The following is a 22,908-nucleotide window of genomic DNA, read 5'->3' on the forward strand; positions in this document are numbered from 1 at the left end:
AGACCAGACCAACTGTAAGTTCTCTCCTATCTTCTAATCTGTATTTTCACAATGCTATTGATCACACTACTATAGTAAAATACAGTTATATTATGCTATATTTTAAGTCTCTTTTATATCACTTAACCTTGCTAAGTCATCTTAACTATCCCTTTTACACAGGCAGAACTCCATCAAAATGGCATGACAATCTTCTCTTTTTTTTAAATAACAGGGCAAACACAATAGATTTTTAAATAATGATCAAGGATTTTTTTTATTCATTAAGTTTCAGTATCATTACAGAAAATGTTATGGTACAGAGTTGTTTAATACTGTTTTTTCTTTGCTCTTGATTTCCACATGAATGCTGGTAACACTAATACCTGTACAAGATCAGTCTCTGATTTTATTTTTTTGTTCTGTACAATTTTAAATGTATTGGTTAAAAAGGCTGTCAGCACTTAAGGAAGCATTTCCCCCCCCAAGTTTGTTTGTTGAAATAAAAGTTATCCAGTTACTGTCCAAGAGTACTGTGCCTTGAGGCTCCTGGGCGAGAACCCTTCCAGACACCCTGCAGGGGACGGTTCTCCTGGAGGCAGGGCAGGGCTCCGCCCAGTCCCTCTTCTTTTGGCACTGTGCACATAAACACGAGATACATGATAAAGAACAAGCAAAAGCTCTCTGTAAAGCGGTTATGAAGCGTACTAAGAAGGGAAATCCAAGTGTTGCCTACAGTAGTATAAATAAGCAGACAGCCTTGATTTAAGAGCATAATTAGTTGTATTTTAAAGATGAGAAAAACACAAGTTCGGCAGGCACCTATTGCTGTCTACTAAAAGCTATCAGACCTAGCATTGAACACACAAAGCAATTTGCAAGAAAGGAAAAATTTGCTTTGATATAATCAGAATAGAGTTGTCTGTTAAGATTTATTTTTAGGTGTTTTTTTCTTTAAAATGTATTTAAATTCTTTTGAAATATAGTTCAAGATGTTGACTATACAGATCAACTTTTATCCAAATCAGAAAAACTAGCTGTGCCGTTGCATATTACAGGATACAGTCAATGATATGTGGACATGCATCAAAGCCTCCTCCTGCTGGCGATCATCATAGCCGTCCAATGACCATGACGTCCACCACCTCGCCCTTGTGGAGCTCCACATACTGCTCCGTCTTAGGAGGTAGCATCAACAATCCGTTGGCGCTGCGCATGCTCATCAGACGGCTGCTCATCTGATTACCTGGAAAGAAACTCCCATCACAGCAGTGTAAGTGGCACGGTGTGTACATTTAGAGCCCCTCTAGTTCTTTTCAAAATAAAAACTGGTGAACAGAAATGCAGGTCTTTGAGAGGAAGAGAGATGATTGGACTCCTCAGTACCTTTTTCCAGTGGCCTCGCCACTGTAACCTAATACTTATCCATTAAATTTTAAAAGCAAACATTAGAAATTATGGTTTAAAAGAATAAAGCCAGCATTTTATAGTGTTATGCAAAACGACACAGAATTTCTCAATTCCGGCTAAAATATTATGTGTTTCCGAAAAGAGAGGCTTTTAAAACCTATGAAAATAAAGATAATACTAGTAGCAGCTACCATTTCCTTAGTATTTACTAAGTACCGGACACAGTGGTAGGCACTTAACTATCTTATTTAATTCTCAGAAGACTCAAAAGAGGTTAGGTAACTTGCCTACTTCCTCTTAATTAGCTGGGGGCCAATTTAAATGCACGTTTCTGATGGCAAAGCCCATGTACTTTAGTCACTGTGTTGATCTTTACAGTTGATAGGATCTTTGTTTAAAGCATAATACAATTTTTCTGGAGTTGTATCAAAAGTTAGTTAAAATATTACTTGAGAAGTTGGGGATAAAAGTTTAGTCTACAGGAGGTAACTACAGAATGCTGATTTATCAATATCAATTTCTCCGTCCTTAAAATTTACAATATCTCAGGTATAATACAGAGAATCACATTATAATTGGGCTTTGATCTCACATTTCAGGATACATTGGCCACAGCCCCCGACTTTTCCTACAACCAACATTATGCTCAGAACTAACTGGCTGAACAAACAGATAAAAATCTTAAGTAATTCTAGATTTGTATTTCAAAAGTTTCTCTAGAAAATATGGCTCCATGGAATAACTAAATCTTAATTAAAATTCTTTTACTCTTGTCCTATTATACTGTACTGTTTAGGAATAATACAACTCAGCTAATCTTTCAAAAAGGGAAATGTACAATAATTACACAATTAGGTATAGCCAAGGAAGGAGAAATATAAAAATTTCTGTTTTAGCAGGGTGGGTGCACAGAATTACCTGCAGGTGTGAATGACTAACCTGTACTCTGTGCCCAAGGCAGTGGTTCTTGGTGATGCCAAGTCAGTATACACCGATGGTATTCTGGACGAGGATCCAGTTTTACATCACATGATAGCTATAGAATAGAGAGGAAAAGAAAACAAACTTGATCACCTACTCATCTCTGAGAACTACCGGTGGTTGAAGTTGTATAAAGAATACAATGGAGTGGAAAATATCTTGGCATTCTATTTCCACCACTGTCATCTTATGATCTTAATACAGGAAATTCAGAGGTTGTGTTGCTCTGGTGAAAACAGAAAAAGAAGGCTAAGAAGTTGGTAATCTTAGTGGGGAAAAAGGGCAGATTGAAAAGGATAAAGTCTGTTCTTGAAGTCCAATTTTATGGGTTGTGAAGATAAATACCTTTGACCTATGATTTGAGAAATCAAAGCAGATATTTCAACATTGAAAATAAAGGAGATAGAGCTAAACAAACAAGCTCAATATCCATTTATCTGTATGTCCATTCACCTGTCAGTCCATCCATGAATATTTACTGAGATGTTATTCAGCTACCCATTCATATACCTATCTTCAACATAAAAGGGGTAGTCACTTTCTTTTTTCTCTTGAATATTCCCCTAGTGTCCCAATACTGACATATAATCTTACTAACACAAATAAAAGTAGTCACTACCAAAAGCTGTACCATTGTGGTTTACTCACACCATTGGTACTAAAAGAATTCCTCTGAATGAGTCTTTGCTATGGGATGGCATCTTTCATATTTAACAAGGATAAATCCTTTCTAACACAGTAACTTCAATTTACACATGTGATATAGAATGACCAATCACTCTTCAACCAGGAACCATTATTTTAAAAAAGCTATTTCATTAAATTCATCCTGAAATCTGATAAGTTATAGTGATAATGTGTTGGTAGCAGGTGTCTAAGGTGTCTAAGGTATATTCCTTGGACAAGTTTACAGAGTATATAAGATGGCCTGTACCCCTTCAAAGATTAGTTTGATGTTACTGAAAACAAGACTTGTTCCAATGTAAGAGGATTAATATTTTCCATTAGCACAGCAGTCATTTAAGTTAATTTACCTTGAAATGGTCTAGAAATCCTTTATTCAACTAAAACACACTTAGATCAAATGATATAATTAAGACTTGAATATCCTTGTAATTTTGATTCAAGTAAGTCTATTGCCAATTGATTCTGGTTACTGTGTTTTTAAATATTTAATTACTCACTTTGATAATCCATGCTTTTCTTCTGTAAACCAGAATAAATTTCAGTTCTGAGGTATTTTTCCTTGATTAAAAAACACTCAGCTTTTCACTGGATATTGCCTATGTTTATTTATTTATTTATTTATTTATTTTGGTATCATTAATATACAATCACATGAGCAACATTGTGGTTACTAGATTTCCCCCATTATCAAGCTCCCATCGCATACCCCATTACAGTCACTGTCCATCTGAGTAGTAAGATGCTATAGAGTCACTACTTGTCTTCTCTGTGCTATACTGCCTTCCCTGCATCCCCCGACCCCTACTACATTATGTGTGCTAACCGTAATATTCCTTATTCTCCTTATCCCTCCCTTTCCACCCATCCTCCCCAATCCCTTTCCCTTTCGTAACCACTAGCCCATCCTTGGGTTCTGTGAGTCTGCTGCTGCTTTGTTCCTTCAGTTTTTGCTTTGTTGTTATACTCCACAGAGGAGTGAAATCATTTGATTCTTGTCTTTCTCTACCTGGCTTATTTCACTGAGCATAATACCCTCTCACTCCATCCATGTTGTTGCAAATGGTAGGATTTGTTTTCTTCTTATGGCTGGACAATATTCCATTGTGTATATGTACCACATCTTCTTTATCCATTCATCTACCTATGGACACTTAGGTTGCTTTCATTTCTTGGCTATTGTAAATAGTGCTGCGATAAACATAGTAGTGCATATGTCTTTTTCAAACTGGGATGCTGCATTCTTAGGGTAAGTTCCTAGGAGTGGAAATCCCAGGTCAAATGGTATTTCTATTTTTAGTTTTTTAAGGAACCTCCATACTGCTTTCAACAATGGTTGAACTAATTTACATTCCCACCAGCAGTGTAGGAGGGTCCCCTTTCTCAACATCCTCGCCAACATTTGTTGTTTGTCTTTTGGATGTTGGCCATCCTAACTCGGGTGAGGTGATATCTCATTGTGGTTTTAATTTGCAATTATCTGATGATTAGCGATGTGGAGCATCTTTTCATGTGCCCGTTGGCCATCTGAATTTCTTCTTTGGAGAATTGTCTGTTCAGATCCTGTACCCATTGTTTAATTGGATTATTTGCTTTTTCTTTGTTGAGGCACATGAGCTCTTTATATATTTTGGATGTCAACCCCTTATTGGATATGTCATTTATGAATATATTCTCCCATACTGTAGGATGCCTTTTTGTTCTATTGATGGTATCCTTTGCTGTACAGTAGCTTTTTAGTTTGATATAGTCCCACCTGTTCATTTTTTGCTTCTGTTTCCCTTCCCCGGGGAGATAAGTTCATGAAAAAGTTGCTCATGTTTATATTCAAGAGATTATTGCCTGTTTTCTTCTGAGAGTTTTATGGTTTCATGACTTATGTTCTGGTCTTTGATCCATGTCAAATTTACTTTTGTCTATGGGGTTAGACAGTAATCCAGTTTCATTATCTTACGTGTAGCTGTCCAGTTTTGCCAACGCCAGCTGCTGAAGAGGCTATCATTTCCCCATTGCATATCCATGGCCCCTTTATTGTATATTAATTGACCATATATGCTTGGGTTAATATCTGAACTCTGTATTCTGTTCCATTGGTCTATGGGTCTGTTCTTGTGCCAGTACCAAATTGTCTTGATTACTGTGGCTTTGTAGTAGAGCTTGAAGTCAGGGAGCTTAAATCCCCCTGCTTTATTCTTCCTTCTCAGGATTGCTTTGGCTATTTGGGGTCTTGCCTATGTTTATACTTTCATATCTACTGGGGGGTACTGCCATTATTCTGAAATTATTTTGTGTTTATCTAAGGGCAAGAATCTCTCTTTCAGTCTCTCTCTGTGTATGTTGTGCTTTCCAGAACTAAACTACAAGAGCTATTCACATGGTGCATTATTTGCTAAGTGTTTAAGCAAGGCTTTTTTTTTTTTGCCAATGGTCCTGATAGGCTTATGGCAGTACAGTCGAACAAATCCTGGAATGGGATGATATCTGACCCTTAGGTTCTACTCCCAGCTTTGCTGCTAATTGGGTGCTGTATTAGCAAGTTATTTTGCTTACCTAAATCACTTTGTTCACCTACAAAATGGGGTTGTTTTAAAGGAAGATGTGTTAATTTTAGAAACAAGAATAAATTTCATTAAATTAAAGTGAATGAAAATTTTCATAGCTTCACAAACAGCTGTTAGTTTTTCAGGAATAGGTAAAACTGATTAGATTTTTATGGTATTTTACTGAAATACCAAATATTTTATTAACCAATATATTTAGTTGTAGTGATATTATAGTTCTGGCATATTACGTCACTTAGCCTAAAAAAGCACTTATTTACTGTGAGAGTCAATGCTTAAGAAATGATGTACTGTGAATAAACAAAGACACTTTCTTTGTGAAAAAGCATTATAAATGGTTGTTTCATTTATAATGACTTCTATTATTTAAAATTGGGCTATTTCCTGAAGTGAAGTAGGATTATCCTCTGTTTCCTTGGAATATTTTCCTGGCACATAGTAGTTACTGAGAAGATAACATCATATTATTGATGTATTACACTGGAAGCATTGAAGAATTTTAATGAGATGTCGACATGGTTAGAGTTAAACAGAAAAGTGATTTAAGAAGAGGCAAGACTAGAAGAAGGGAAACCATTAAATATGCCAAGGGTTAGAATCTAGTAAATGTTGAAGACGTCATTCAAACCCAGGCTTATGTGGCTACAAAATTCATGGAAAATGGATAGTGGAAGGGTCTTTAGGAGAATGGTGAAGATTTGGAAAACTGAAGTAAGGAATGGAAGAAGCTGGTCCACAGATCTAAAAGGATCACCATGGGGAATTTTAGCCCCAGCTGAGATTTGTAAATTGAAGCAATAACCTGAACAGCTATATAGTCTTCTCTAGTTGTGCTTAGAGGCCTAGGAGTAAAAGGGAAGGACAAAGAAGGGAGGATTGATCCATATGTGTGGATTTTGAGTGGGTTATAGTGAAAGGGAGAAGAGGCAAACCCAAACTGAGGGTGCTGAAAAAAGCCGAAGTGCTACACCACAAGGTTTAGGTTGGATGAAGAAAAAGGTAAAGCCAGGGGGTGCTTATAGACTGAGGCAGAAGGGTAGGGGCTACATGAGTGATTACACTTTTTCATATCAACTGAGAAGTAACTTGCCATTGTTCCTAAACTGTATGCCAGAGTTGGTGATTTTTGAGATGGAGAAGTTCAGGGTACTGAAAAGGATTTTTGTGTGAATTGCTGAAGTAGAAAATAAACGTATTTAGAATTATAGAAGTAACCCAACTGATGGTAAGAGGTGAGGAAGAGAAGAAGACAAGCAGACAATTGCTAAAGACCTGAGTGTCTTCAGAAGGTACGATGGTGGCAATGAGGAGAAAGCAAAGGCTCCAGAAGATTCAGGGGGATAGGCTGGGACTAAATGTCACACAGATTGGAGAAGAGAGTTTTTAAGAAAAGGGATGACCAAAGGGATTCAATTGGGTGGAAGTCCAAGATAACATGCTCATGGCCCTGGTTGGTGCTGAGGGCCTGGACTCTGTTGGGGTCTGGTCAAAGCTTCCAAAGAGTGGTTGAAGCAATCTTCAGAATGCATTGATTTAAAATGCTGACACGCTTTGTGCTGACCTTTTAAAATAATGCAGCACTGCCCCATACATAAGACACTAGCTTTTTTGATAAGTACTATAGAAGTTATGAAGCACTGATTCATTAGCTTACCAAAGAGGTCCTTGAGTTTATTTACCCTATAAATCATCTGTATAAAATTTATCATGTAACTTAAAAATCCTTGCACACACTGGTATGGATCAATTTCAAATTCATTTTCTCAAAGTTTTGATAAAGTAATTATATTTTCAATTTTATAAAAATAAGTTAAAATTTATTTTCATTTTTTATAAATCACGGATGGTTTTATCATTTTCAATATCTGTTTTTTAATCCATAAGCCATATATTCTCATATAACAGGCATCCAAGAATATCTTTTGGTGATCAGTGATCTCATCACAAAAAACAATCACATTTCTCTACAGTTGCAAACACTTTAGCAAACTTTCAAAAAATATAAGCATTTTGTTGAAATGTTTTGTACTTTACTGTTTATGACATCAGTCAGAAAGCATTCATCAAATTCTTACAGTATAGTATAGATGGTAATGCTCAAGAGAAGAGGCAAGGTGGACAAATTAGAATAGTCTTCCAGAGTTCCAACATGGTCACATTTTCCCAAGACATGATGACCTCGTCCCATGGGAGGTGCAAGTATTTTCTCATTCCCTTCTTTTAATCACTACCTGAGGTGGGCTGTTAATAGGAGTTACCTGAGGTATGTTTACAGAGAAAAAAAGGGTAGTATATGGTGCTTTGATGGGCTATTAAGGAAACACATAATAGGATGTCCTTTCGTGGAAACATTAGGTCAATAATTATTATGTTTCTAACTCTCTAGAAAATCATAAGTGTTTCAGTTTCAACCATAATTGACCAAGGAAATAGGGCAAGTGTTTACTCTAAACTGATAATCTTCAGAATGCATTGATTTAAAATGGTGACTGTTTTGTGCTGACCTTTTAAAATAATGCAGCATTGCCTTATCCATAAGACATCTACATCATAGTCCAGCCGTGTGCTACTGACACCAGCATTTAACATTTATCTCATTGCCTGACAACAATAAGAACTGGGGTGGGGGTGAGGGTGATGGCTGTGATTGTGGCAACCATTTTGGAGAAAAGAGTAACTACCTGATTCTTAGACTAGTTTTCAATCCTGTGACCTGACAAGGATGAGCAGCATCAGGAGCAATGCTCAAGCACCAAGGTCAGCTACACAGCACTGTCTCATCACTGTTGTCAGGATAGATGGCTGCCACAGTGCCAGTTTTAAAGAAGAGATGGTGGATGTTAAAATGAGAAATAAATGAAAAGATTCATAAGAACTTTACCAAGTCAGAGAAATTCTCTTTGTCTTATAGCAATGTGTATTTTTCTTTTTTCCTAATTTTAGCAATTATGAAAATAGTGAGCCAATTCAGTATTACTGGTTTGAATGTCTAAGTTCTATGCCTCTAACCTCCTGACTTGATCAGAATACTTTCTGTTCACTGATAGCTTTTTTTCTTCTCTTTCCACTTAATTTAAAATAAGACCACAATTGTGAGTATAGGAAAGAAAAGATAAAGAAGCTTTGTTTTCAGAAATATCTACTTGAACTTTTAAGAAAAGTAGAATATTTCTTCATACACTACTCTACCAAGTCTCAGTATTTAGGCCAAAGTTGAGAATACCTGAAGACTAGATTTTCTTAATGTTTCTATCCTATATATTCTCTGAATAATATTTTATTTCTATTTTCCCTTCCTCTTCTATGTTTTGTGTTCTTCCTGTCATTGCTTTAGAATCGTAGCATTCTATAATATCTGAATTTATTTCAGAGCTCTTGAAAAGTATAGTTTGGGTACTGGGAAAACTGGATATATACATGTAAACAAATAAAATTAAACTCCTATCTTATATAATACACAAAAATGAACCCCAAGTGGATAAGACTTAAATGTAAGACCTGAAACAGTAAAACTACTAGCAGAAAACATAAGGGGAAAGTTTAAGTTTTTTGACATTGGTCTTGGCAATAATTTCTTGGGTTTGACATCAAAAGCACAGGCAATAAAACTGAAAATAGACACCCAACCAAAAATGTCTTCACAGCAAAGGAAGTCAATGGCATGAAAAGGCAACCTATGGAACAGGAAAAAATATTTAAAACTATTTATCTGATAAAGGGTTAATATCTGAAATACATAAGAATTTCTTATACTCAACAGCAAAAAAAAAAAAAACCCACAAAAAAACTCCATCTGGTTAAAAAGTGGGCAAAAGACTTGAACAGATATTTCTCCAAAGAAGACATATACATGGCCACCAGGTATATGAAAGAGTGCTCAATATCACTAATCATCAGGGAAATGCAGATCAAAATCTTAATGAAACATTACCTCACACCTAATAGGATAGCTATTATCAAAAAACAAAAGATGATAAGTACTGGTGAGGATGTGGAGTAACTGGGACCCCAACCCTGTTGGTGGGAATGTAGAATGGTTTGGCCACTATAGACATTACTCAAAAAATTAAAAATAGAGCTAAGATCCGGCAATCCTGCTCCTGGGTATATCAGTAACTGAAATCAGGATCTCAAAAAGATATCTGCACCTCCATGTTCAATGTATCATTATTCACAACAGCCAATATATTGGCAAACAACCCAAATGTCCACTAACAGATGAATGGATAAGGAAAATATGGTACATACATACAATGGAATATTATTAAGCTTTAAAAATGAAAGAAATCCTACCATTTGCAGTAACATGGATGAACCTAGGGTACATTATGCTAAGTGAAATAAGCCAGTCACAGAAAGACAAACACTGCATGATTCTACTTGTATGTGGTAACTAGAGTAGTTAAAGTCAGAGAAGCAGAGAACAGAATGGTGGTTGCCAGGGGTTAAGGGGAGGAGGAAATAGGGAATTGTTGCTCAATGGTTGTAAAATTTCTGTTATGGAGGGGGCGGAGCCAGGATGGCGGTGTGAGTAGAGCAGTGAAAATCTCCTCCCAAAAACACATAGAGCTATGAAAATATAACAAAGAAAACTCTTCCTAAAATAGAGACCAGAGGACACAGGACAACATCCAGACCACATCCACACCTGCAAGAACCCAGCACCTCACGAAAGGGGGAGAGGAAGGCCACAAACCAACAAGAAAGGAAGCTCTTCCAGCGGTCACTTGTACCAGCTCTGCAAACTATCTCTATCACCATGAAAAGGCAAAACTACAGGCAGACAAAGATCACAGAGACAACACCTGAGAAGGAGACAGACCTAACCAGTCCTCCTGAAAAAGAATTCACAATAAAAATCATGAACATGCTGACAGAGATGCAGAGAAAAATGCAAGAGCAATGGGATGAGATGCAGAGAAAAATGCAAGAGCAATGGGATGAAGTCCAGAGAGAGATCACAGATGTCAGGAAGGAGATCACAGAAGTGAAACAATCCCTGGAAGGATTTATAAGCAGAATGGATAAGATGCAAGAGGCCATTGAAGGAATAGAAGCCAGAGAACAGGAACGTATAGAAGCTGACATAGAGAGAGATAAAAGGATCTCCAGGAATGAAACAACACTAAGAGAACTATGTGACCAATCCAAAAGGAATAATATTCGTATTATAGGGGTACCAGAAGAAGAAGAAAGAGGAAAAGGGATAGAAAGTCTCTTTGAAGAAATAATTGCTGAAAACTTCCCCAAACTGGGGGAGGAAATAATCGAACAGACCATGGAATTACACAGAACTCCCAACAGAAAGGATCCAAGGAGGACAACACCACGACACATAGTAATTAAAATGGCAAGGATCAAGGACAAGGAAAGAGTTTTAAAGGCAGCTAGAGAGAAAAAGGTCACCTATAAAGGAAAACCCATCAGGCTAACATCAGACTTCTCGACAGAAACCCTACAGGCCAGAAGAGAATGGCATGATATATTTAATGCAATGAAACAGAAGGGCCTTGAACCAAGGATACTGTATCCAGCACGACTATCATTTAAATATGATGGCGGGATTAAACCATTCCCAGACAAGCAAAAGCTGAGGGAATTTGCTTCCCACAAACCACCTCTACAGGGCATCCTACAGGGACTGCTCTAGATGGGAGCACTCCTAAAAAGAGCACAGAACAAAACATACAACATATGAAGAATGGAGGAGGAGGAATAAGAAGGGAGAGAAAAGAATCTCCAGACAGTGTATATAACAGCTCAGTAAAATTTCTGTTATGCATGGTGTGTAAGTTCCAGAGATCTGTGTACAACATAGTACCTAAAGTTAATAATATGGTTTTATGTACCTTCAAATATATTAAGAGGATAGTTCTCATGTAAAATATTCTTACCACAAAACAAACAAAGAAAGAAAGAAACAAGACCACAAAGAACACAAGGACATTTTTGGAGGTGATGGATATGTTTAGCACCTTTACTGTGGTGATGATATCATGGATGTATGTGTATGCCTAAACTCATCAAAATGTATATATTAAGTATCAGTAATTTTTTGTATATCAATTATATCTCAATAAAGCTTAAAAAAAAGTAACGGTTTGCTACTGTAGTTTACATTGCCAAAAAAACTGTTTGTTAGCTATACAGCAAGTGTGTTACACAACTGGTTGAGCAGTGGTAAATTAAATTGGAGTTAGTGTTGGTGAAGGGGACTCTAACTAGTGACTTTTATTGTAGGTAAAATACTCTGACTTAGTAGTCCTTTTCCAAACAATATGGTCACCCTTTCCTCCTGATTCACTAGAGTTTCTTTCTAGTCTTTCAATTATCTTTTTTTGAATTGCTTAAAATTTTCCAGTGAGGTCACAGAAAAGTGAGCAGGTAAATTGCTGTTAGGGTGCTGCCAGCCACATTTTATTGACCTTTTTACCGTTATGTCTCCACTCTATATGGACTTCTAGCTGGAGAAAATTATTCACTTTAGAAGTCATAGAATAATATGGGTGGGGAATAAAAGGGATGCCTTTCCCTCCATTTTCTCTTACCAAGGGGAGAATGTAACTGCATTTACCCTCTAAACCAATATAAAATTCTAGATGTTTGTTTTGGGCAGTTAGGAAATCATATCCTTTATTGTTATTAGGCTTCAGTTTTGGTTCCTGGTCATTAGAAAACATTACCCTGGCTTTGATGATGGTTGGCCGAGGATCCAAGATGCCCTGCATTTTTCTCAGGGCAGGAACAACAAAGAGGTTGCAGGTGACCACGGCTGACACAGGATTCCCTGAAAGTCAACCAAGCAGTTATATATAGTACACACATAAGATTTGCCAAGTAATTATGACTGTCTATACCTTTAGGTATTGTAGAAAGTGAAGTGGCTGACCACTAGTCTTCTTATGAATTACCTTGATCCAAAGGATGCCAGAATAGAGCTGTAGTGAAATGCCACAGAGGGTATACACATTTGGGTCTACTAGTGAAAGGCAGACTTCTGATGCCCAGAAGCTGATGAAGACCATTAATTTCTACTTTCCCAAGAGCTATAATTGAAAGCCATTACTAATCTTGATAAGTTTTAAAACAGGTTCTACTTGCTATTTTTAAAATGTTTTAACATTGCCATAGCAATATATGTTCAGTACAAAAAAATAGGATAAATGTAAAGGAATTAATCCATAACTTCTCTACCCAGAAATTTCTTTAAATTTAAAAATAAAACTAAATGATTTAAGATGTGAAGGACTTGAAGATGAATACTGTAATGGACAGAACTGTGTCTCTCCCAAATTCGAATGTTGCAGTCTTCACCCCCAGTGTGACTGTATTTGGAGATAGAGCCTTTAAAGAAGTAATTAAAATTAAATAAGGTCAAAAGTGTAAGGGTCCTAAGGTAAAATCCAATAGGTCTGGTGTCCTTATAAAAAGAGGAAGACATGCCAGGAGTGTGTGTTTATGGAGGAGAGACTGTGTGAGGACAGAGAAGGTAACTGGCTGTCTGCAAGCCGGGAAGACTCAACAGAAACCAACCTTGCTGGCACCTTGATCTTAGATTTCCAGTCCAAAGAACTGTGAGAAAATAAACTCCTGTTTTTAACCCAACCAGTCTGTGATGTTCTGTTATGGCAGCCTGAGCACACTAATAGAAATACCAAGTTCTTTTAAAGTTAGAAGGAAAATTTGAGGAATTCAATTGTACCTCTCGAAGAAGAAATCTGGGTGTGTCATGCACTTCAAAGGGAGAAAGGTAGACTACAAAAGACTGGGCTGAGGATAACAGATTTAATTTCTTGTGTGGTATTGTTAACTAAGCAAGCTGTGTGACCCTGGTGAGTTCTGAACCTTTTTGAATATAACTTTATTTATGCACAAAAGGAGAGGTTTGGACTATATGATTTTAAATATCTCTTCTGGTTCTAAAATTCTAATTGTATTAATACCAGTAGTATATGAGAATATATGTATATACTAGGGGTGAGGGTGGGTTGTTAATTTTTAGGTTTTGTTGATCTGGCTATGTGCTGCTAATTGCATCATCAAAGTAAAAGGCAGTGATCAGTTTAGTCTATTATTAGATAAAACCATACCCTTAACTTTTATCTACCCACAAAAGTAGTTAAAAATAGATATTTTTAAGTTATAAAAAGTGATGAGTGATACTAATGATTTCAATTGAAAAATGAGTTGTCCTACACAATGCAGACTCTTAATGAGAATCAATTGCTTTTCTCTTGCCTCAAAACACAAAGATGGAATTTTTTCAAGAACAAAAAAACCAGAAAAAAAAGCAAGCCTTTGTTCAACAATGATTACAGGGTTCCTGAAATGCTACTTGAAGGGTCCCCAGCAGTAAGATGGCAAACTTCCGGCTTCTCTTCGGGGTCCTCAGTTCCCGCCGGCGCCACCTGAAGCCCAATCACCTCTCGCCCCCCTCCCAATCCCAGCACCTAGCCAACAGCCACCAGCCCCGTAGAGGTGACACCTCAATCAATTCATGCCCCTTCCTATATAACCCAGCACCTTTCCCTAATAAAGCGGAACTCTCCGGTGAATTGCTGCTATGTGTCACTCCTTTCCTTTCATTGGTGCCGAAACCCGGGAGACGGGACACCCCAACTGGGCCCCGTCTTCCCCCGACACCAGCAGCAGCTTGCCCTCGTCCTCTTTTTCCGGCCCTGGCTCATCACACTCACCACTCCTCTCTGGCCTTTAGGTAAGTTTTCCCCCCGGAGTGGGCCACTCTTCCCCGAGCTATCGCAGTGCCATTGACCGTGATCGTCTGGCAGGGCCCTGACGCTCGGGGATGAGGAGGGAACTCTCCCCGCCTCAGGCCTTCACGGCTGCGGCGGACCCTCAGGCCCCTCCCCAAACAGCCATAAATCCCCGCCTCAAGCCTTTACGGCTGCGGCGGACGCTCAGGCCCCTCCTCCGACAGTCATAAATCCCCGCCTCAGGCCTTCACGGCTGCGGCCGACTCTCAGGCACCCCTCTCCAACAGCCATAAACGAGGTGACTCCTTTGTGGATGAGAACGCTCCCTTTTCCCCCCTCCTCCTTCTGCTCCGTCCCCCGAAAACGCCTAGCGCTAGGTACCTCGTGACTCCGGCACTCTGCCTTCTTAGGGAAGTCTGGGTGACGACCCACACTTCCCAAGAAATTCCGACTCGTATACGAGTTTCCGCAGACCACCAAGGATCATCGGGGACGCCCTTTGTCTCCTTGTGGTCTGCTTCCAGTCCGAGGATCTCCGTTCGTCTTCCCCTGTTTGTCTCCTTCTCTGTCCTTTAGCCATGGGAGCCTCCTCATCCCTCCCTGAAAGTTCACCTCTTGAATGCCTGCTTAAGCATCTGGCTACCCTCTCCCTGATGCCTGATATAAAACCAAAACTTCTCCGTAAATATTGCTCCCAAGATTGGCCGACATACCCCCTAGACAATAAAAACCAATGGCCTGCAGGGGGAACTCTTGATCCTAACATCACTCGCGATCTTCTTAACTACTGCCAGCGCCTGAAAAAATTGAAGGAGATTCCCTATATCCAAGCTTTCCGCCTCCTCCTCTCCCCGCCCCCTCCCAAGTTCTCCTAGCCTGCAAGCCGCCGCCCCCGCAGAAGCCTCCCGTTCACTCCCTTCCCCTTCTTCTCCTACAACAGCCCTTCTCCCTTCCTCCCCAACCATCTCCTCCCCCATCTCACCTCCTCCACCTTCATTCCCTGCAGATTAAGCCTGAGCCTTTCAGCCCCCCCTTTAACTAGGTCCCAAGAGCCTCCTCCGTCTTTGCCCTCATCACCTGTTTTTCCCCTGTTAGGGACCGCCTTTGTCTTCTCACATGTTTGTAGGGAGAATGGGAAAGCACCTTCCCCCATGTCTGAACGCAGCATGGGAAAGCACAAGCTAGAGAACAACCGGTGCAGTCCTTAGAAGTTATCTGTCCACAAAAACATATCTTGCCAAGACTCCTCACTCTGAAAATAGGGAGACCTTGAAGATGTGTAGAAACACCGCCCCTGCTCCTAAATATGCCCTTCCCCCACTTGCAGATGTGGCAGGAATGGAGAACAAAGAACATTCTGTTTACGTATTCCATAAGCAATTAACTAGAGCCCTGCTGCAGCTCAGTTAGTAGAGCATGGGACTCTTAATTCAGAGTCATGAGTTCTAAGCCCAACTAGAGCGGCAGAAGTAAGCAGCTGGGCTGCTAGCTGGTGACATGTGGGTCCGATTCTATCTTTCTTTATTTTCTTTGCCCCCCTTCTGCACTTCAGGACCTGCTCGACTAGGCACGGCTAGACCGCGTCACTCCCCCACAGACTGAGCCAGAACCCTTCAGTCCCCCTCAGACTCAGTCCCGAGAGCCTCCCAAAATTATCGCCCCCCTCCGGGAGGTAGCAGGATTCGAAGGCAGCGTGCGCGTTCACATCCCTTTCTCCTTAAGAGATTTAGCCCAACTAGAGAAACGCCTAAGTTCCTTTTCCACTGATCCCATGACATACATCAGGGAGTTTCAATAGACCCTCCAGTCTTACAGCCTCACACATCATGACATTTTCATGCTCCTGGCCAATACTCTCCTCCCTGAGGAGCGTAGATGAGTTTAGGACTTCGCCCAAATGCAGGCTACTGAAACCCACAGGACTGACCCCACCAATCCCCCTGGCCCCACTGCTGTCCCCGAACAAGACCCACACTGAAATTATAACACCGCCATGAGTCTCCGCTCTCGAGATATTTTTGCTTCCTGCTTAATAGCAGGTCTGAAAAAGGGAAGCTTGTAAAGTAGTCAATTTTCAAAAGCTCCAAGACATAATTCAAAAGAGAGATGAAATCCCCTCCGAGTTCTTAGACAGACTCACTCAAGCCCTATTACAGTATACCAGCCTGGACCCAGAAACACCTGAAGGAAGACATGTCCTTATGACATACTTCCTAGCTCAAGGCTACCCCGACATTAAAGCTAAACTCAAAAAGTTAGAACAGGGCCCCGCTACCCCACAGACTGAGATCCTAACAGTGGCCTTTAAAGTCTTCCATAAGCGGGAGGAGGAGAAAGAATGCCGTAAACAAAAGGCTGATCAGGCCAATTTCCAGATGTTGGCCCAGCTGATAAAACCACAACCTGGGCGCCCCTCTACAAACAAGCCCCCCCAAGAGCTTGTTTCAAGTGCAGAAAAGAGGGACATTGGTCAAGGGCGTGCCCCTCCCCCAGATCTCCTACCACCCCATGCCCCAGATGCCACAAAAAGGGCCACTGGGGGTCTGATTGCCCAACCACCCGAAGGGGAGGCTGGACGAACAACCCCCATCCTAAGCCCGCCGTAGTGGGGCTGGCAGAAGAAGATTGATGGGGCCCGGGGGCTTCTCGCCCAACCATTTCCATCACCAAACAGGAGCCCAGGGTTACTTTAACAGTAGACGGTCACCCCATCTCCTTCCTCCTAGATACAGGAGCCACCTTCTCAGTCTTGTGAGAATACCGGGGCCCTACCACACCAGCCATTAGTCCTATAGTCAGAGTAGGAGGTAAACAGATTTTCCCATTAAACCCCCCATCCACCCTTTTATGCACAATCCAAGACAATCCCATACCGTTCTCCCACTCCTTCCTGGTTATGCCCCAGTGTCCCATCCCTTTACTAGGACGAGACATCCTTTCCCTCCTCCACGTTTCCATAACTATATCCACTCCCACAGCCCCCAGTACTCCCTTTCTGATGGCCCTCATAGCCGATGACCCCCCTCTACCCAATGAAAGCTCCGGTTCTGCCCTCATACACCCTGTAAATCCCAAAGTTTGGGACATTACAAGCCCCTCCGTGGCCCTATGTCCCCCTGCCTCTATCAAATTATGTGACCCCTCTCAGTATATCTGTCAGGCCCAATACCCCCTAACCACTTCAGCCCTCATAAGCCTCCAACCCATCATTCAAGCAGACCCACTCACTCCCCATTTAATACCCCCATATTAGCTGTTAAAAAAACCAACGGATCTTTCCGCCTTGTCCAAGACCTTCGCCTCATCAACATAGCCATTGTCCCTATCCATCCCTTAGTTCCAAATCCATACAGCCTCAGCATCCCACTTCTCAGTCCTAGATCTCAAAGACATACCCCCATATTAGCTGTTAAAAAAACCAATGGATCTTGCCGCTTTGTCCAAGACCTTCGCCTCATCAACATAGCCATTGTCCCTATCCATCCCTTAGTTCCAAATCCATACAGCCTCAGCATCCCACTTCTCAGTCCTAGATCTCAAAGACCCATTTTTCTATCCCTCTAGACCCCTGCTCCCAAGATTTTTTCATCTTCACCTGGACGGACCCATACACAAGACATTCTAAACAACTCACTTGGTCAGTTTTGCCACAAAGCTTCTGAGATAGTCCCCATATTTTTAGACAGGTCCTAGCTCAGGACCTCAAACAGTTTCATCATGATCACTCCAAGTCCACCTTATTATAATACATGGACAATCTACTCTGCAGTCTCTCATGAGAACAGTCTCAACTTGACACTGCCTCCCTACTTAACCTTCTAGCTTCCAGAAGTTACCGAGTATCCCCCGTCAAAGCTCAAATCTCTTCCCCTCCTGTCACTTACCTCAGATTCCTTCTATCTCAACAAAGAAAGTCCATTACCTTAGACAGAAAATAGCTCCTCTCTGACCTGCCTGTTCCCAAAACCAAGACAGAAATCCTTTCCTTTCTAAGCCTGGCTAGATATTTTAGAACGTAGATCCCTAACTTCTCCCTGCTCCCTGTTGGCAAGACCCCTATACGACCTCAGCAAGAGCCCCCCTAAAAAACCATTATCCTCCTCACCCCGACACTCCTTCATTAAGCTCCGTCAAGCCCTTGTGGAAGCCCAGCTCTCCATCTTCCTGATTTGTCGAAGCCATTCTCATTATACATTCATGAGAGGTCCAGTCAAGCTCTAGGAGTCCTAAGCCAATATTATAGCCCATCCTTTGCCCCAGTAGCTTATCTCTCTAAGCAATTAGACCCCACAGTTCGGAGATGGGCCCCCTGCCTACGAGCATTAGCCGCTAGACAGCTCTTGCAGAAGGCAGCTCATAAACTGACATTCAGGGCGCCCCTTACCATTCTGTCCCCACATCACCTAAAAGATCTCTTAACCTACAAAAGTTTACAGACTCTCCCTCCCTCCCTCCAGACTCCTGACCTTACTGTCCTCTTTCCTCCAAAACCCCGTTCACCCCCTTTGCCATCCATACCTGAATCATGACTTTTTCCTCCTTTACAGCTCTCTTGCTTTTTTTCCTCATTCCTATTGTCTTCCCCGCCACCCCAGCCTCCTTTGTATGGCGATTCAAAGTCAGACAGACTTACACACAGCATCAAACAAAAGTTACTGCCCTCATTGCCACACCAGACTGCCCTCTGAAAAGCTGCTCTGAGCCTTTATACCTCCACTTTCCTCCCTCCACTGAAGTGTTCACTAGCAGCTACCCTTATTCTCCCTACCTCTGCTTCCTCTATGACCAAAAACAAGCCTATTGCAGGCGATGGCCAGATACCTACAGGAGATGTCCCTACTAGTCTTGCACCATTCACTACATAGGTAACTTCCAGTACCCACAGTATTACTCCTCCAACCGTTTCATGAAATATCCCAACGGCTCATTCTCCTTATCAATCCCAGATCCCTGGGACTCTCGATGGGCTGCCAGAGTCACAGCCTCAGTTTACTACGGGGGGTCCTCAACCCCCCACAGTACCCTTCATATCTCTTGAAAGTATGTTCCCTCTCATTCCCAGATCTCTCAAGTTGCATCAGATAGCAGACATTCCGAAAAAGTCATTATCCAAACTCTTGATAGTGCCTCTTCATCTTCTTATCCCCGCCCCTCTTCCCATTTCTCCTACTCTTCATTACAGCTCATTCAGGACACCACCATCTTTCTCAACCACACCCTTAACACAGCCAATTGTTTCTTGTGCGCATCACTACAGCGCCCACTGCTGGCCGCCGTGCCCCTTAATATTTCCAACTACTCCTTCCATGCAGAAAGACAACCCCTCTGCCCCCTGGCAGACATACCCCTATGGGAACCAAAATAGCAGATAATCCCACCATCTACCACTGTGTAAGCCCAACTCCACCCCCCTCCAGCGCACTTCACTGCCTCTCTATCTACACCCCTACCTCCAGCTCTAAGACTTTTACGCAATCGGGACACTTCTTTTGGTGTAATGGCAGCCTTTTCAACTCAGTGCCTCTCAACTCCGATACACCCTGCATTCTTGTCACCCTAATCCCACAGTTAACACTTTACAGCATGACAGAATTCCTTGAGCTCCAACCTCCCTTGCCCTCGCGCACAAAAAGAGCTGCTTTCCTTCCCATCATGGTCAGTAGCTCTTTGATCACCTCAGCCATTGGGGCAGAGTTTTCGGGAGAAGCCTTTGGTCACTCTCTATAGGCAGTTAGAGATCTCAACGCCAAACTTGAGGGAGCCCTGACATCCACTGCCGATTCCCTAGCCTCTCTCCAAAGATAGGTCACTTTGCTAGCTAAAGTCACCCTTCAAAACCGGCGGGCCCTAGATCCTCTTACAGCTGAGAAGGGCGGCACCTGCGTCTTCCTCTGAGAAGAGTGCTGCTATTGCGGCATTGTAGAAACTAACATTACCAAACTCACCGACCTTGCCTCCAGCCTCCACTCTGCTTCCAATTCCAACCCATTCTCTTCCATACTAACAAACCCCCTCCTCACCTAGCTCTAGCCCATTGCAGGCCCCATAATAGTCATTCTTCTCGCCTGTCTCTTCTTACCCTGTATAATAAAGTTCATCAAATCCCAAGTCAGAAAAATCTCTAATCAAGCTTTCAACCAGCTTTTACTCAGGAACTACCAGCTTCTGGCCACAGAAGATCCCTCACCCTCACGTGACCTCCTCACCACACGCTGAGATGGACCCCTCTCTTCACTAAAAACTGTTCCTGGAAACAATGGCCGCAGACGCCTGGCTCCTGACACCCGTATCCTCTTGGCACCATTGGAATCAACAGGTCCTCAACCTATAGTTACAGGGAACCTTCATTGATTTCCAGCCTGAAGAAGTCCACATCTACTCGTCCTTACTGCGGGGAGTCCTGTCAACCCTTTCCTCCCAATCCTCAAGCCCTCACTCCCTTCTCCGCCCCTGTTCAGCAGGAAGCAGCCAGAGAGAAAGCAACGTCCACAAACCCACAGAGGAGAAAGGGGGGGAATGAAGGGTCCCCAGCAGTAAGATGGCAAACTTCCGGCTTCTCTTCGGGGTCCTCAGTTCCCGCCGGTGCCACCTGAAGCCCAATCACCTCTCGCCCCCCTCCCAATCCCAGCACCTAGCCAACAGCCACCAGCCCCGTAGAAGTGACACCTCAATCAATTCATGCCCCTTCCTATATAACCCAGCACCTTTCCCTAATAAAGCGGAACTCTCCGGTGAATTGCTGCTATGTGTTGCTCCTTTCCTTTCACTACTGCCTTATAAAATTACTCTTTAAAAAATGAATCCCTCCATATAGAAAAAGGACTGGAAGGCCTGAGACCAGAAAAAATTGCAAAAAATTTTAGTGGTTATCTGAAGGGGAAAGGGATTATGGATAACATTTCTTAATACTTATTTGAACATGTATTACTAGAGGAATTAAAAAAAATAAAAAAACAGTAGATACACAAAACTTTTAAACTTTTTTAAACTTATGATTAGTAATGGCTTTAAACACATGACTTTTGGGAAAGCAGACATACAATTTTGACTTTCAAAATCCTTGTAAAAGGAACCACTTTGCTGTTTCTATGATCTGAACATGTCAGCTGCTGCTGCCCTCTTTTGGTTCCTTCAGGCTGAGCAGAGAAAATTTCAAATTAAAGTAGCAATTTGGAAATAGATTATTTAATTATAACTTCCGTGGCAGGTCAACAATCCTTCATAAGTAATGGTGAAAGAGGCTCTCACCATAACATTCTTTGTCTTTAGGTCAAGTCATAGCTTCTGTAGACAAAGTAAACACACTCTTCCAGTCAAAAATGAAGCTGGAAGAGGATCACATTTCTTTGTATAATGGTTTTCAGAGCATTGATAGATACATTAAAGACTCAGGCATTCTATACTTCAGATACATCTTGAGGACTACTTTACTTAGATGTTCTCTCTCTTAAAATTTCTTATTCGATAGAAATTTAATTTATATCTTTTATGCTTACAGAAACTGGCTATAAAAATGTTTTTAAAATTCTAGATTTTTCTGCCTGTTCTTCCTTTCTTTATATCTCTATTCTGAGATACTTTAAAAATAAACAGCAGATAAGTATCCCAAAGCTACCAGATTTGTGTATCTGAAAGGAATAAACAGGTTATTTTCTGAGGGAATCTGTGCCAAAAAAATGGAGAATGGGATTTTGCTACCCATCAGAAGGTAATTTTGTAAGTTGAAAAAATAATAAGTAGATATACAAAACTTCTAAACTGCTTTAGAATTTTTCAAGATTAGTAATGGCTTAAAATGCACGGCTTTAACTGCACAGCCAAAATTCAGTCAAAAACTGAATTTTGAAAGTCCTTGTCAACTGAACAATTTTGCTTTTTTCTATGACCTGAATATGTGAGTTTCTGCTCACAGGGGAGTGAGGGTGGAAATAGTGATGTAGTCAGATTGATGATGCCTGGGATTTGGCTGAGAGCACCGATACATGCTGTGCAGTCCACCCCCTGCCACACTTCTGGTCCCAATCTGGCAAAGACCGTAGGCACCTTAGTATGTTCTAGTAGATGTGGGAGGTGGTAAGACTGCTAACTCTGACCATTTTTTTTTCTCTGAGGAAACGCAGTAGCCCCAGCAAGATTAGTGACAACTAACACTTGATCATCATTTACTGTTTGGAATGTGCTTTGAAAGATGCTATCTAACTTGGCTTTCACACTAACCTTATGAAGTAGATATTAGCCCCATTTTATAGATGAAGAAACAGCTTTAAGAAGGGTTAAGTGATTTGTCCTAAGTCATACAGTAAGTAAAGCTGGGGCTTGAGCCTAGGTTTTTCAGATTCCAAATCAAGTACACTGATGGGGGACTGGTCAGGAGATCAAAAAAGACTTTAGTCATTTTTCCAGAAAAAGCAAAATAAATTATTTTGGTTATTCTTACCTGGTAGTGCAAAGATTATTTTTCTTACACCATCAATATCCAAAGTTGCAAATGTTGTTGGCAGGCTAGAGAAAAAAAGAGCTTATTAGTGATTGCTAAGTAATAGGACAAAAAAATTAAGTACTCCAGTTTTCTTGTTATG

General features: G+C 41.1%; 1 protein-coding gene across 15 annotated transcripts in view; it reads right to left on the reverse strand.

Annotated features, from left to right (window-relative positions):
- Nucleotides 1-227: 227 nt before the first annotated feature.
- GPHN (gephyrin) overlaps nucleotides 228-22,908 on the reverse strand; it is a 710,040-nt gene continuing 687,359 nt past the window's right edge. For all 15 annotated transcript variants that reach the window (XM_037005467.2, XM_037005787.2, XM_037005423.2 and 12 more), the window contains 4 exons: nucleotides 22,767-22,831; nucleotides 12,299-12,402; nucleotides 2,329-2,425; nucleotides 228-1,225 (listed from right to left, as the gene is read on the reverse strand). In XM_037005467.2, the coding sequence (XP_036861362.1) occupies nucleotides 1,092-1,225; nucleotides 2,329-2,425; nucleotides 12,299-12,402; nucleotides 22,767-22,831 (400 nt within the window). In that variant the 3' untranslated portion in view covers nucleotides 228-1,091. The remainder of the gene's footprint in view (nucleotides 1,226-2,328; nucleotides 2,426-12,298; nucleotides 12,403-22,766; nucleotides 22,832-22,908) is intronic.

Source organism: Manis javanica, chromosome 8, assembly GCF_040802235.1.
Source record: "Manis javanica isolate MJ-LG chromosome 8, MJ_LKY, whole genome shotgun sequence".
Lineage (NCBI taxonomy): Eukaryota > Metazoa > Chordata > Mammalia > Pholidota > Manidae > Manis > Manis javanica.